This window comes from Gymnoscopelus microlampas (assembly GCF_963454915.1).
Source record: "Gymnoscopelus microlampas genome assembly, chromosome: 21".
Classification (NCBI taxonomy): Eukaryota; Metazoa; Chordata; class Actinopteri; order Myctophiformes; family Myctophidae; genus Gymnoscopelus; species Gymnoscopelus microlampas.
The window spans coordinates 35072637-35088196 of record NC_139958.1 but is presented as its reverse complement, the minus strand read 5'-3'; the positions used below and the strand labels follow the sequence as shown (position 1 = coordinate 35088196).

The window sequence follows — 15560 nt, the reverse complement described above, 5'->3', positions numbered from 1 at the left end:
CTTGTAGATGAGCTATTTTGGAAAAACCTTTGTGAAACGTGGGATAATCTTGAACGTTTTTAACAATGCAACTCTTATGAGGGTCCCTGGCAGAACATGTTTGTTCCGTGGCTTAATACAAATCAATTTGGGGGTTCTTGACATGAAAATGTTTGAGAAGAATAGTACACAGAACATGACAAAATAGGTCTAGACAGGGCTAGTTAAAACGGACTATAATAATTTTGAGAGTAGTGTTTAAATGCTATCGAGTGCAAAATTGTGCAGTTATGCTGTTATTTCCCCTTAATATTCCAAAAAATATTCTGCACATTTTTTAAATGAAAAAGGGTGGCATGATGACGTATCATATAATATCCAACAAACACACTTCTTTAAAGAAATACTTTTATTCACACACCTAAAAAGGTGAACTATTTATGATGATTTGCTTTCTTTGGAAAGAAAAACAAAGAAGAAAAGCAGTCATCAGCGGTTAGCACACAGAAACTCGTATCTGTCTAAATGTTTCTTTGAGGGTGGCACATCATCACGCAGGCTTTTGTTATGAGCCTTTCACATTGAAATTGACCCTGACTGCAGTTTACTGAAGGAGAGCTGTGAGGAGGTGGGAGGAGGTGTCTGTCCACTCTAAGACAAAAGGGTGGTGTTGCTGCTGAATGCTGATCATCACACCTCAGGACAGAGGACAGTGGACACAACACAGACAGACGGACACACACAGCACACAGCGGACTGAGCGGAGTGACCAGTGCAAACAATCAACTATTACTATTTCAGCCCAGCTTTCAGGACACAGGCTTCAGTTCTTCAAAGTGACCTTCTGAGAAAACATTAGACACTATAGTCTCTAGGATATCCTGTATAGGTTTGCACAGGTATGGATGGAAGAATGAACTGTTGAATGCATTGTATGATTACAGTTGAATTAAATGGGCACACGTTTAACCAAAATATGAGACCTAGTGTAATGCTTTTTATCTTTATGTCTTTTACCACCAAATAAGTTCAGTATTAAAACTTTGCAACCGTAGTCACAGATGAATAATTGTTTAATTTGTCCGATTATAAATCTTAATTTGATATGTAATCTAGATTTAGAAATTAACAAGACAACACTGGTTCCAGCTTGTCATTTCTCTTCACAACAACATCACTGACCATTTATTCCATCCTCTCCTACTGTCTAGCAAAAGAAACATGGCTGAAATGATTCCAGTTGATGCTGGTTTACCCCCCTGCCCTATGGAACGTCAGGAGGACGACACCAGTGTGCAGCCATCCTCATTGGAGGGTGATAACTGTGAGTTCATGGAGAAGAAACACCCCAACAGGTTGTTAGAGGGCCTGAACAGGCTTCGGCTAAACAACACTTTCTGTGACGTGATTCTCTGCTGTGGAGGAAAGGAGTTCCCCTGTCATCGTATTGTACTAGCCTCCTTTAGCCCTTACTTTGAGGTAAATGCAGATCTTCAACTTTCAATGTGAACATTAAATGTTCACATTGAATGTCATTCCTTTAACAACAACAGGTCAATACATTTTATTGACCTGTTGTTGTTGACATTGACATTCAATTCCGCCTTGGTTTTCATGTGAACAAAATAGAATGCTATATACGGTACAATGAATTGTTAATGTTGACACAATATAATTGAGAAATGTCTAAACAATGGACACTCAAAACCAACCATTTATCTTTTCAACCCGCACACAGGCGATGTTTACAACTGGCATGGTGGAGTCCAGGCAAGAAAGGGTTAACATGTTCGATGTAGAACCTCAGATCATTGACGTGTTGGTGAGCTTTGCCTACACTTCAAAGGTGGTCATCTCCACGGAAAACGTGCAGGTAATGTATTATCATCATAAACCTTATTCATTCATTGCGGCCATGCATATGGCCTATATCGGGGGTTTTAAAACCATAGTGTTATTTTGTTTATTTGGTCTCTAGGCCCTGCTAACAGCAGCAAACCTGCTGGGGGTCACTGCTGTTCAGGAGGCCTGCTGTCATTACTTGGAGCGACACATGGACGAAAAGAACTGTGTAGGGATCCACTGCTTTGCGGAGGCCCACTCCTGTAAAAGGTTGGAGAAACGCAGCATGGATTACATTCTGGAACACTTCAGCGTCGTCTACCAGCAGGTCAGACATTGAAGTGTCAGTTGTTGGCTTTTTCCTCATATAAATCTGAGAGACAGGCTCACCCAAGGAAGCTGGTAAAATATTAAAAGGTGTTTTATAACTATCTGCTGTATTTTCTTTTATTTTCCTAGAAAGAGTTCCTCTCTCTGTGTGTGGACAAACTGACAGAGATTCTTGCCAGTGATGACATCAATGTGACCAATGAGGAGATGGTGTTTGAGGCTGCCATGCTGTGGTTGGAGAAGTGTCCCACCAGCAGGCAGAGCTTTGAAAAGGTCAGTCACTTCTCTGCGTGTCACTCACCTGATGAAAGACCATGGAGAAGTCAAAGCAATGTGACTGGCTTAGGCAAGCTTAAAGGGATGCTATCAAGATGTTTAAAATATGCATAGTTTGACGCAGTAAAATCCTTAGAGTTAATTGGTTCATTTGGTTCCTTTTGTACACTTTTCGGAGTTACATTAACACAGATTTTACAGTGTGGTCTACAGAAACAACTATATTTATAGGTGTGCTACATTTAAAGGACGACTTCAGCCATTTTCAATCTATCTTCATATAATTGGTCCTCACTAATGCTCATGACAATATGACCATTTTCGTCTACTAGGGCTGTGGACAGTTCAGAAACCCGCCTAAAAAATGTGAAATCTTGTTTGAAAAAAAAAAAAAACCTGTCTAACGATGATGTCACTGCTAGGCGGGTTCCTGAAGTGTCCACAGGCCTCCTATGAGACACAGACGAGTAAACAAAAATGGCACCATATTATCATCAGCATTAGTGAGGAGTGGACCAATCATATGAAGATAGGTTGAAAATGGGTGAAGTCGTCCTTTAATCGTACATATCGATTTAGGGTTTGAATGGTTAATCAGAATTATCGATTTAGTGGATTATCAAAAATATATATAAAAATATACAATTCATCAGTATCCCTGTTAGGAGCAGAGGATCTAGGACCAGGGTTGGTGTATATGCATGAGAGGCAGTAATTTGGGGTGAAACAGTTAATCAATCAGTTCAGTTCATATAACAAAGACAAAGCACCTCTAGTTTAAGGGCAGCAAACTGGCGCCCTCTGCTGACAACTACAGTGCAGTGTTTTGTCCCATGCAGTTCCTTGCTGGTGCAAACAAAACCTGTGTGTTCCTGATGTGGGTGTGTCAGCACTACTAATGACAGACATAGGCTAGTTAACTGTCAATCTTCCTCTTTATTTGAAGAGCCACACAGAGACTGGATAAGGTTCACTGACCCTAATTCCCTAAATAAAATGGTGATGTAAAGTGCAAGTATAGCAGTCAGTCAGTGTTCTTGTGGTGGGGTATTCGGTAGGACCACATTTTTACTCTGTTGGTGCCAGCTGTGCCAGTTTTACATGGATTAATTGAGTGATAGACATTCTATATTATCAACATAACTCTCAGTTGCAGCCGTGGTTGTATTACTCTGCCAAAGTTTCTGTATTCAACTACATACATGGCACTTGCTTTGGGTATGCATGCTGCATGTTGCATATTGGCAAGCATGCCGTGGTTCCTATAACCTTGTCTTTCACCAGATGTAGAGAGAGAGAGAGGTGAAAGCCATGTTAAATGTTGTTGTTCAGACAATATGCAGTTGGACTAGTAAATAAGTGTTTTCTATTTGCAGTGGTGGAAGAAGTACTCACGTGTTTTACTCAAATAAAAGTATCAATACTGCAATTTAGATGTTATCTGTTACAAGTAGAAGTAACATTTGCCTCTGAGATGTAGTAGAGTAGAGTAGAAGTAAAAGTACAAAAAACTGGACATACTCCAGTAAAGTACAAAATATCTCAAAATTGTACTTAAGTACTTTAATGTACTTACTTTCCACCACTGTCTATTTGTCTCTAAGGTGATGGAGCATATCCGCCTGGCTCATATGAAACCCTCCTACCTTCTGGATGTGACTGCATCTCTGGGTGTGCTGGAATCCCAGGCCTGCCACAGGCTCCTCTCTGAGGCCAAGGACCACAGGCCACGCTGGTCCACAGGTACCCTGCCTCACACACCATGCATGCATGTAACTAATATATCAAGGTTTTTCTAGTTGGGATTTCCAATGCCGGGACACATTTCTCAAAATGTGCAAACATACCTGGCAAAAAATAATTGTGATATTTCTTTCTTTGGTGTAGCATTTGGGATTTAAAAGAAACAAGATATTAGTTTGCTATTTGGTATTCATAATTGCTTTTGCAACTTCATTATACATTTTTTATTTTACACATTTTTTGGATTTCTTGCACTTTTATACATACTTTTAGTTGCATTACACTGGATATTCAATTTTCTCCTGGATTGAGGCGTGACTACTAATTTGTGCCCATCATAACATTTCACATGCTCTCACACGTTACTCTATTCACTGACTATTCTATTCCTCTGTACAGTATGTGACGTGATCCTGACGGTGGGGGAAAGGGTCGGTGGTGGCGATAAGCCGCTTCACAGCGTCGAGAGCTTTGATCCCCTGACCAGCCAGTGGAAGACTCTGGCATGTCCGCCCATCGCTAAAGTTTACCATGGTCTGGTTGTGTTAGGTGAGGAGTAAGGCTGTCAGCCTGTCATGATGATTAACACAAATAATTGCGATTAACAATTTCATTGTGTTTTTGTCGTTGAACACTGGAACATGTGAATAGAAATTACATTTCTGTTTGGCTTTTAGGCTTTAAAGTTGCACAACTATGATCTACAAGCTCACAGCGGGTCGCATCGCGACACTTTGTGAGCTTGTAGATCTGGTATTTCCACTATTTTTTGAAAATGTTTGAAAATATATGAAAATCTTTCAATATGAAAACGATTACAACGATTATGCAAAATAATTGCGATTACTTAACTAGGCGATTATGTAATAATTGTGGCAGGCCTAGTGAGGAGTATCATCAGATCAACATGCAACATGGAGTAGACTAGAGGTCAGTTAACTTGTAATGCAGTGGTTCAAGGACCCCCATAATTCTCACGGGCCTGTAAGGGTCCATTTGGAACTGCCTCAAGGAACCCTGAGGGTCCCTGAGAACCCATGCTGTAATCGATCCTACTCTGTTTTGCCCCTAAATGGAATGGGCTGGAATGGGGGGGAAATATTTTATGGTATAATTGTGATTGTTCATTTATCAAGCTAAATAAAACGATAAAATATTTAATATTTTAGTTAAATGTGTATTAACATGGGAGTAATTAGCAACAGTGATCATGGGTGTGCTTTCGTTGCTACATATATCAATACCGTCATTTAATACTGGATACAAGCATGCCGCCATGCTTAACTCTGTTTTTACAGGCTCCAGAAGCTGGCTTTACGGCCATCATAACCAGAGTAAGGGGTAGCATTGCACAGGAACCACTGTAACAGCCATTGAGTGATGATGGCAGGCAGCAAAGTAGCCAAGGGATATTAGGAACAGTAAGATTTCACATTTTGGATGAGTGATAGCTCACAGGGTTTTGTGACATTTGAACAAAATGTCACAAACGCTGGACCTATTTTGATGAGTTTCTGTGAACTACTTGGCTTGGCAAGTGAACCATCACAGTAATATAGAAGTACAGGCAAAAATGAACCTTTTATTATGAATGGTATGTGGTGACCTTTCAAGTTGTTTATGCACATTATCCTTTAATGGCCATGCATTTTGAGCTCTGATAAATGTCTTTAATGAAGTCATAACATTGTTTTAATTCTACTCTCACCATAGGCCCATCTGTCTATTTGGCCGGAGGAGACTTCCCTGATGGTTCAGTCAGTAGTGAGATGTGGCGCTATGACTCTTCCTGTGACTCGTGGTCGAAGATGGCTTCCATGAATGAGGCCCGCAGCGACGTTGGTAAGACTAACTATGGCGTTTTTGCCTGTGCTACTCCTTTATACAGTATCTCAACCTTTTCTGGATCAGGGCCCACTTGAAAATCTTGAAAGTGTTCGCGGTCCACCCATCTGATCACTTAGGTGGACCGATGGGTGGGCCGCATCCATCTTATTTTAATGATCAAGGTTTTGAAGAAACGATTACATAACATTTAGTTTTACATTATTTTTATATATATATATATTATTTATATTATATTATGCTCATTAAAATCATAGTGCCAATTATTTGGGGGCCCACTTGCATTATCCCCACCGCCCACCAGGGGCCCCGGCTCAGAGGCTGCAATAACAACTTTGAGTTGTTGCTTTGGTTACCCAAGGATCAGTTGTAATGAGTTTTTTTTGTTTTTTTTTCTTGCACAATCCTACATGGTCCATAGGCCTGGTGACGCTGGACGGCTATGTGTTTGCGGTGGGGGGCTGGAACGGCCAGATGTATGTGAACTCAATAGAGCGCTACGACCCCAACACCAACACCTGGCAGCTCATGGAGTCTGGCTCTATCCCGATTGATGACGATGACAGCAACCCTGCGGTGGTGGCACTAGATAGACTGATCTATGTTCTTGGTATGTAACAGGTTTACGCACATATGCAGGTTCAGCCTGCTGGGTTTTATGAGGTTGTTAACGGTTAACTGAAAATGTTCAAAGCCTTTGTTGTTATTACACAATCGTCCTTCTACCATTGACAATGAATGGTGTTTTGTCACGTCTCTCTCCTCCCGGGCTGTTGGTGTCACTGTAATGGACTATGATTCTGTCATAGATCATTGTCAGGCGCACAAGTACGACCCCAAAACATCTGAATGGACAGAAGGTGCTTCTATGCTGGTTCCTCGTATCGGTAAATCTGTGTGTACGCTCAAAGGAAAGATCTACGCTATAGGTATGTCTTATCTGTTCTTCATGGCTCTTAGTTCCAGTATAGACTCAGTTCAACTTCACTGTACATAACAGAACCCACTGACAGTCACTATCCTGTTAATTCCTGTTTATCTCTAGGTGGTGTGCCTTTAATAGAGAGCGAGTTCACGGACCAGGTGGAGTGCTACAGCGAGTTCACGGACCAAGTGGAGTGCTACAACCCAGAGACCAACCAGTGGACCTTTTGTGCCTCCACGAAAGAGCGACGCTACGGGCCTGGCGTGGCTGTGGTGGGCGGAAAGATCTATCTACTAGAAGGGGCGGAATGTTCTGGTTCGGACCGTGGCAGGTAAGATGCTCCATGAAACCCTTTAAATAAGGTGGCTGCTTGTTCACACCAGTGGTGGAAGGAGTACTCAGATTGTTTTACTAAAGTAGCAATACCACAATGTAGAAATACTCTGTTAAGTAAAAGACCTGTATTCCCATTTTGACTTGAATAAAAGTACCAACGTATTGGCATCAAAATATACAGTACCAAAGTAAAAGTACTACGTATGTTTTTCAAATTTTTTTAACTGTTCTTGTATGCAAATGCTCTTTTATATCTACAGTATATATATGTAAAGTTTTCAGTGGGGCCCTGGCTCCACTGCAAGCATGAATTAATAAAATCAAATCAAATCAAATCAAAAAATCGCTCAAACGTTTTTGAAAATAGTAGATCGGCTTAATTGGTTAATATCTGTTTGGTAATAATAACCTAAATCTGCAAAGTAACGCGTAACTAACGTTTTCAAATAATTGTAGTGGAGTAAAACGTACAATATTTATAAAGTATAAAGTATTCTTTAAAAAATTAAATATTCAAGTCATGTAAAAGTACATCAAAACCTGTACTTAAGTACAGTTTTTGAGGAAATCAGAAAACAGACGTTTCTCTCACTGCTACTGGTCACTCTTCATGACATGTAGGTATCCCCACCACCGTACCATGGAACGGTACACTGAAGCCACGGACTCGTGGGAACTCGTAGAGAAGATGCCCCTCGGTCTCAACCTGTTCAGCTGTGTCTCTTTCAGGATGAGGAAGGATGCACATCAGGTAGAACAATGGTTCTCAAACATTTCCGTGCCAAGGACCCCAAATTGATATGTATTATAAAATTGAACTCTCTAATTTAACTCTGAGAGTGTACAAAATATACACACTGTACAATTTTTACACTCTTACAAATGGATAAATTAACACGAGGATTTGACTGGAATGTAGCAGTTGTATAGTAGTTTTTGTATGTAACGCAGTGAGCATGTAGATCGGCTATTTTCAAAGTTATTTAGTGCAGAGGAGAAAAAAGGAGGGGGTGAATAAGTATATAGGGTTTAAGTGGTTAATACTGTATATCGTTGCTGTCGGGCAGAAACGTCTTAACTCCATATTCAAACTTTTTGTGTTTTTTTGGTAAATGAACGCCCTACTTGATCATACTACGGTGTCACACAAAAGCATAGTAGTAGTAGACACGTTTTGAGCTTGTAGATCGGCTACATTTGATGCTTTTGAATTTGAATCCTGATAAGTAACTGTTTTTGACACAGTCGACATCATGGCATCATTGTTTCACATTGGATTTTTGAATAAATAAATACTGAGGATTTTGTTGAACATTGACAGAAGGAAGCTTCAGCACCCACAGAGGCAGGCACAGACTTGTGATTTGGGAACCCACTGGAGCGTGTTGGCAAACCCCGGCCCCCTGGAGAGCCCCTGGAATCTGAATGAGTACACCTGCACAACATGCTACACTTTTCAGAAAAAAGAATTTGACAAAAACAAAAAAATATACATGAATTCAAGTCTCCATGGGGTGACTAATAGATAGGAAAGAAATGCATTTTGGGGGTGGACTATAAGCCCTATTTCTTTTTTCTTTTTTTTTTTCAAAAATAGCAAGCTCCCAAAGCGGTGATGGTGGCGTGTTGTGAGCTTGTAGATCTGCTATTTTTGCAAATTGAAAAATGAAGAATGTCAACGTTTTTTAAATTAAATGTCCAAAATAGAAACACGGGTTGAAAGCTCTAATGAAGGTAGGCTATGGTTACAGACACGTGTCACATGTAGATGTGGATGGGCGTGGATCGAGATGCACTCAGCGCTGAATGAGATTAATCCGTAAAAGAATACGCTCAGAGGTGCATGGGAGTGGCAATTGCCATTCTCTGGGACCATAAATGACACTCAAGAATCTGACTGTTCAGCCACAACAAACCAACGACAAACTAATCCCTGGCATATCCATTGTCGTGTGAGACAGAAGGAAGCTGATGACTAAATATATTTCAATATATCGTTGCTGTCGGGCCTCTTATGTCATATCAAACTATTTGTGTCAAAAGTAGCAGATCCACAAGCTCCGAGCTTGCAGATCTGCTACTTTTGAATTTGAATCCTGAAAAGTAATCCACCCTGTGTGCGGTCATCCCTTTTGAGGTACCCCATGTGTGAGCATCATTCTTCTGTTTCTCTGCTATGCATTCAGCTTAAACACAAGTGATTGGGAAAACCTAATTGTCTGGACTGTTTAAAAAGAGCACACATTATTTTTCTCCATTTTGTTGTTACGTTACCTGTAGTTTGCTGCCTCCAACATGACTTAAAGTCGCATTTTGTCCAGACATTCCCGTGACCTACAATGAGTTTGACACCCTGTTATGATGTCACAAGGTCACGACCCATGAATTTATTTAGCATCCCAGAGCAAAATACCATGCACCATGGTTGGTTTTGTTTATGCAATAAAATAAAGCCGTTGTTCGAATTGTATTTTATTCTTCACAGTCTATGACTCAGCAAAATCATTTGCCCACGTTTGTGCTTAAACTGTCAGAAAATGCCTGTTTCATGAAATCCATACTGCATAATCACTAAGCGTATAATGATGGTGGTCAGATTTCAATCTATCAAGCATCAAAGGGGTTTATGTCACATAGATATTTTTTCCAAAAATGTATTTTCAGCTGAGAATTTGTACTAATCCATGTACAATTATTTTCAGGTTTTTAGTTCAGAATTACAGAGATAAAACACTACAGCCATTATGCAACCGTTTAACAACTTCTGTAGCGACTGTCATGTAATGACTAGTTAGTAAGATCCGACCATTTATCACCACAGATGTTCGCTTCAGATCTTCTTCAGTTATCAGAAATACTGAGTTTTGTGACAATGTGACTAGTGGTTGAATGTTTTCTAGTACTCCTTTAGTTACTTGTAGCAGATGTTGTAATTAAGGTGTATACTACAGTTGCACTGGTAAATCCCTTAAACGTGAACCCTACCGTTCCTTTTCTGGGCATTTTATAAGAGGCTAACATTCAGCAAAAATGGGCAAACATTTGCAGAAAATAGCCAATCTACAAGCTCACAACGTGACGCGTTGTGAGCTTGTAGATTGGCTATTGGCAAACAGATTTGGTGTAGATGGGAAAAAAGAGGAGGGGACCAAGTAAGTATAGACGTGTGGGGGACCCCGGTCAACAAAGTATATAGCGTTTAAGTGGTTAAACGTCACCTGTAATGCATATCTTTGTAAAGATATAAGATAGAAATATATATACAGTAGCTGTACCGTTTGAGCTTTTCATCAAACAGAGAAAGTTGTTGATGGATTTATTGCTCACGACCACCATGTCTGCCAGCACCCTGGCAGAAGACTGCACTCTGGCGTTCCTCATGGCCTGGTTGATCAGCACCACGCCATCCTCCACTGACAGACAGCTCGGAAAAATTGGCTAAGTCAGAGAGAGAGAGAAAAGGGCGCCAAACGAGTTAGTGTATGAAAAAGAATGTCTACAGATGACCCGGTCAACGGTTTTAAGCTCCAGACACAGACACAAACGCACACATACCGACACTCATAGACAGCTAGCCTCTTGCAGAGCCACACCGTAAAAAGTAATTTGTGTAATACATTCATGTAAGACTAGAAGGGTGGTATAAGCACCTGGATATCAGCCCACGTAGCTGAGTTGACTTCCTCCTCCGCTGAGGCCCACACATGCAGCTCGCAAGAATAACAGCTTGCTTCTTAATGTAGCCTACAGGGCCAGGGACCCCCAACCGGACCAATGCATCAAACTCTGCATGGCAACACAAAGAACAGTTTGCTGGATTTCCAGGCCAAGCTTTGTTACACAATTAAATTCAATAGAGATGTATTGGCATGAGAAAACATACGTTTACATTGCCAAAGCATGTGTCAAAAGCATAATAAAACAATTTAAGAAACAAATTGGGAAAGTATGTAAACTTGGAGGGGATACAGCATTGTGTAAACAGAGAAATGTCACATTGCAACTTGGAAAAACTGTCTGACAAATGTTCATTTGCTGCTAGAAAGTCGTATACAAGCTATTTGAAACAGATAGCAACAATCTTTCAGGATTTTGCAGTCACTTTTGCGACAATTAGCAGCATTTTCCCCCAAGACTATTTAAAATAGTATACAAAAAGCCTTTCAAATGTGTTAAAAGGTAGTAGCTCTGTTTATATGTGCCACAAGGTCTATGTCAGAGGTCCACTTGGTACAGATGTTGGTGCAGAAACCACTAATGGTTAGTAGTCCTTAAGGTGGTTGTATTCCATTGTCTTCTTTTCACAGCAGTTCACATATCTTGCAGCTGTGTTTGCACATTGTTGTATTTCTCCCAGTAGGTATGGGAGTTTTTTCATTGGTCATGTTTTCAAACTCACTTTGGGTGTATATAATCTGTGGGAAGTATGTGTCTCTAATCCGTGTACGTAGCGTTCAATTGATATCCGTTCTCAAATCCCAAAATCGAAAATCGGAAATTGTCCGTTCAGTTTATATCCGTTCTTAAGTCCCAAAATCGAAAATAAGAAATTGGCTTCATCTCATGAATGGAAAACGGAAATTGACCCGTTTTTTAATTTAATTTTTTTGTTAAACACAATTTTTGCCAAGATATCAAGTATTACTTTACAAGCCCGTATCTTGCGTTCAGTCTATTATTCAATGTGAAATCAAAAATCAAAAATCGAAAATTGGCTTGATTTTCAATTTTAGCCTTTCATCTACATGAATGGAAAACGGAAAATTACCTGTTTTTTAATTATCGATCATTCATATGCATTATTATACAAAGTTACGGATAGGGAGGGGGCGGAGCCGAGACTCCACCCCCTCCCTACGCGCCATCTTGGTGAGGTCCGGTTCGGTCCAGCAGCACCGTGTTAGCTCCGGCTAAGTGTAACACTGTAAACAAACACATAGCAGCTACTTTAGCTAGTCACTGCTAGAACATTTTACGCAGATTAAGAGGAAACAATACGAGGAGAAGATTACATTTATCGGTATCGATCCGTATAAGCTTGTTACGAGTGAGTTTAGTGTCAATAAGGATCTTTATCCGCCGGGCCATACATTATCCGGATATTGTATGATTATTATTTAGTGTTTACACGCAGTGCCTACTACACTATGGACCAGTTGATGGCCTACAACAGCCTTGAGGCTCAATCTTATTTGTGCAAGGGTAAGTAAGTTTGTTTTTATTATTTTGTTTTATCGTTTGACAGGTAATGTTGGTGAACTGTAGAAGTGCTGTGCAAGTCTGTGTGTTAGCGTGGCTACTGTTAGCCTTGGATCAAGACTATCGTAGATTTATTTTATCTGAGTCAGACTTGATCAAATACAACTAATATATAGTCTTGATCCAAGGCTAAGCTTTTTTAGCCCTGGCGTTAGTGAGTTCTCTCTAACTTAGAGAGAACTCTAACGCTGGACTAAGCTACTGTGTGCCCAAAAGAAGTCAGACGTAAACAAAGCCCAAATATGGGCCTTATTAATGACCCAAAATAATTCATGAAAGTCGAGTCTGTCCATTGTGGCTGGCATGCAGATAGTCAAGCTTTGTTCTTTGAGAGTTTCATAGGGGGAAAAACACAAGTAAAAAGTACTAGCCTGGTTACCCAGCACTTTTCATACAGTCAGTGGCTGGTCTTACAAGCAGGGTCTTACAAGACTGGGTCAAAATGTACCACAACCAGGGTCGGTAACACCACAGCATTCTAACTAGATATAATTACAATTACGATCAGGGGTCTTCAACGTTTTCAGGCCAAGGACCCCTTGGCTGAGAGCGAGATAAAGCAGGGACCCCCATTATATTGTATAGAATATTTCTTTTTTCATAGATTTCATAGGCAGCTTCATAGACTTGTTCCACAGCACTATCATGTTGGATTCATGTTAATGTGTATTTCCAAACATTTAATCATGCACTTAAACAACACTTATACCTGACCTTTCACTCTGTACTTAGCCTGCTCTTTTTCCCCGCTATACTAAACCACTTTGCCGAAAATAGCAGATCTACAAACGCACAACGCCTTTGGCTAAAGTTCCTCTCAGAATAGGGATACTTGGTTGAAGTGGTTTATGTAAAAATCACACAAAGATTTGGCGGACCCCCTGTAGTAACTCTGAGGACCCCCTAGGGGTCCCGGACCCCCTGTTGAAGACCTCTGCTTTAGATATTATTTGATTTTTTGTTGCACGCATGCAGTGTTGTCCTATGTAAGCTGAAGACAATAATACCCTAGCGGTCTGTTCTATCACAGTAATATCACTGTTTACTCTATTCTCAGGTGCTGCACTCAGCAACCGAGGGAGAAGCCAACCTCTCCCTGGATCATGGCCCCAGAGCACAGCACACTGGGGCGGTGCTTGACGCACACTGTGACTGCAAGTCTGGACTGTGTGAGGTCTGGTCCCGTGTAGGTGCTGCGCTGCAAGAGTCCAGAGGAAAGACACAGTAGAACCTTACTCTAGGTGCTTGTGGCCCACTTCAGCGACTGAGTCAAAGCGTGGTAACGTGAGTTGTGTATTTTAAATTGAGCATATTGTTCTAATTCATTAGAACCAGGGTCAGTGAAACCACAGCATTTTAACTAGATAATGACAATGCTTTATGTATTATTTGATTGAAGCATGGAGTGTTCTCTTATTTAAGCAGAAGAAAATGATCTAAAAGTTAAATGATATCCTACCGGTCTGTACTATCACAGTAATATTCCCTGTTTATTTTATTCTCAGGTGTTTTTGACCCATCTGCAAGTAATAACCTGGAACACCTCCAAGGAGTCTAATTAAGACCATCTGCACTCCAGGCAGCTCCCAACACAGCGTGTAGCAGCAGGACCCTCGCTACAAGAAGAGTCACTCCAGGCAAGGCAGCATGACGCTGGCCACCAACAGAGCCGTGCAGTTTGATCAGCGTCACCACCAGCGTCCATCAGATTTTCCTGGAGACTGTGTACTGTACTGGTTGGCAGAGGATTCAACATTGCAGATAGTGTAGGATCTGTCATGGCATGATTAGTCACACTAGCCTTTACAAAAGGGGGAAAAACAGCTATATTAATCTAAACTAATATTATACTTTACTATATGCTATATTATACTACTATATTGTGAACTCTCTATACATACATACTGTATATCTCTACATATCTACTATTTTAATGTGCTTCACCAAAACGAAAAATGTACTAATCTTTGTGCAGTAGTAGCCTCGTGAAGAGGATTCAAGCTCTTAAAAGAGATGACTTCAAGAGCTTGCACTTAAATTGTGAATAAAATGTTTTATTGAATGCCATTATTTGCCTTGCATATTCTGTAATCTGTAGCCTACTATTGATAAATGTCCTACTTGGCTTAAATTAAGCAGTTGTTTTTATGAGTGATGTTTAGATTAGATTTAGTTTCAACTTTATTGTCACTGCACAGAGTACAAGCACTACTGAGACAAAAAAATGCAGTTTCGCATCTACAGCTGAGTTACAGTGTGTCATGTCCAAGGAGGAAGAAACTGCAGGAGATTCTTCTTACTGAGAAAGTGGCTGAGAACAAGAGAATCATGTGTTATCACTATAATCAATGCAATGGTTCTCATACTTTTCCATGTCAAGGACCCCCAAATTAATATGTATTAGCCCCATCTGAAAATATTTTGTCCCAGGGACCCCCATACTATGTTTGTGTTGTAAAATGTTTCAAAAACATTCAAATTCTTCTGAAAATAGCCGATCTACAAGCTCACAACACATCACATTGAGACGACTCAGACGAGGAGCATGGAGTTTGGTTATATTTCAAATAGCCAATGTACAGGGAGGTGCTTAAAACAGATGTTGATGCTACGTATATATTAAGGACCCCTGGGGGGTCCCTGAACCCCACGTTGAGAACAATTAGTGTATGTATAATACAGGGCTCTTCAACAGGGGGTCAGGGACCCCAAGGGATCCTCAGAGTTACAGGGGGCCGCCTAATCTTTGTGTATTCTGGAGGGAACTTTAGGGAAAATAGCCGATCTACAAGCTTGTAGATCTGCTATTTATAGGCAATGAGGTTTGGTGTAGATGGGGGGGGGGGGGGGCAGACCAAGTGAAAGGTCAAGTTTATGGTTTAAGTGATTAAATGTCTGAAAATACAAATGAACATGGATCCAATATAGTGCTGTCAAACCTATGAAGCTATATGAAATCTATGAAAAGTTTGAATCTGCCACACAATTGTATACAATATGTAGTGGGGATCTCTGATCATCTCTC

General features: G+C 40.5%; 1 protein-coding gene and 1 long non-coding RNA gene across 2 annotated transcripts; both read left to right on the top strand.

The window, feature by feature from the left end:
* Nucleotides 1-1200: 1200 nt before the first annotated feature.
* LOC311037939 (kelch-like protein 24) lies at nucleotides 1201-9477 on the top strand (the record flags this gene model as incomplete). The annotated part of the gene is made up of 11 exons (XM_084047237.1): nucleotides 1201-1458; nucleotides 1718-1852; nucleotides 1958-2149; nucleotides 2281-2424; nucleotides 4032-4170; nucleotides 4570-4719; nucleotides 5884-6012; nucleotides 6437-6625; nucleotides 7061-7271; nucleotides 7898-8027; nucleotides 9463-9477. 11 exons carry the CDS (start codon nucleotides 1201-1203, stop codon nucleotides 9475-9477), a joined length of 1692 nt encoding a protein of 563 aa, XP_083903363.1.
* A 2314-nt stretch (nucleotides 9478-11791) lies between these two features.
* LOC311037459 lies at nucleotides 11792-14670 on the top strand. The gene is made up of 3 exons (XR_014599963.1): nucleotides 11792-12478; nucleotides 13593-13819; nucleotides 14041-14670. It is a non-coding gene; the product is annotated as an uncharacterized lncRNA (long non-coding RNA).
* The last annotated feature ends 890 nt before the right edge of the window (nucleotides 14671-15560 follow it).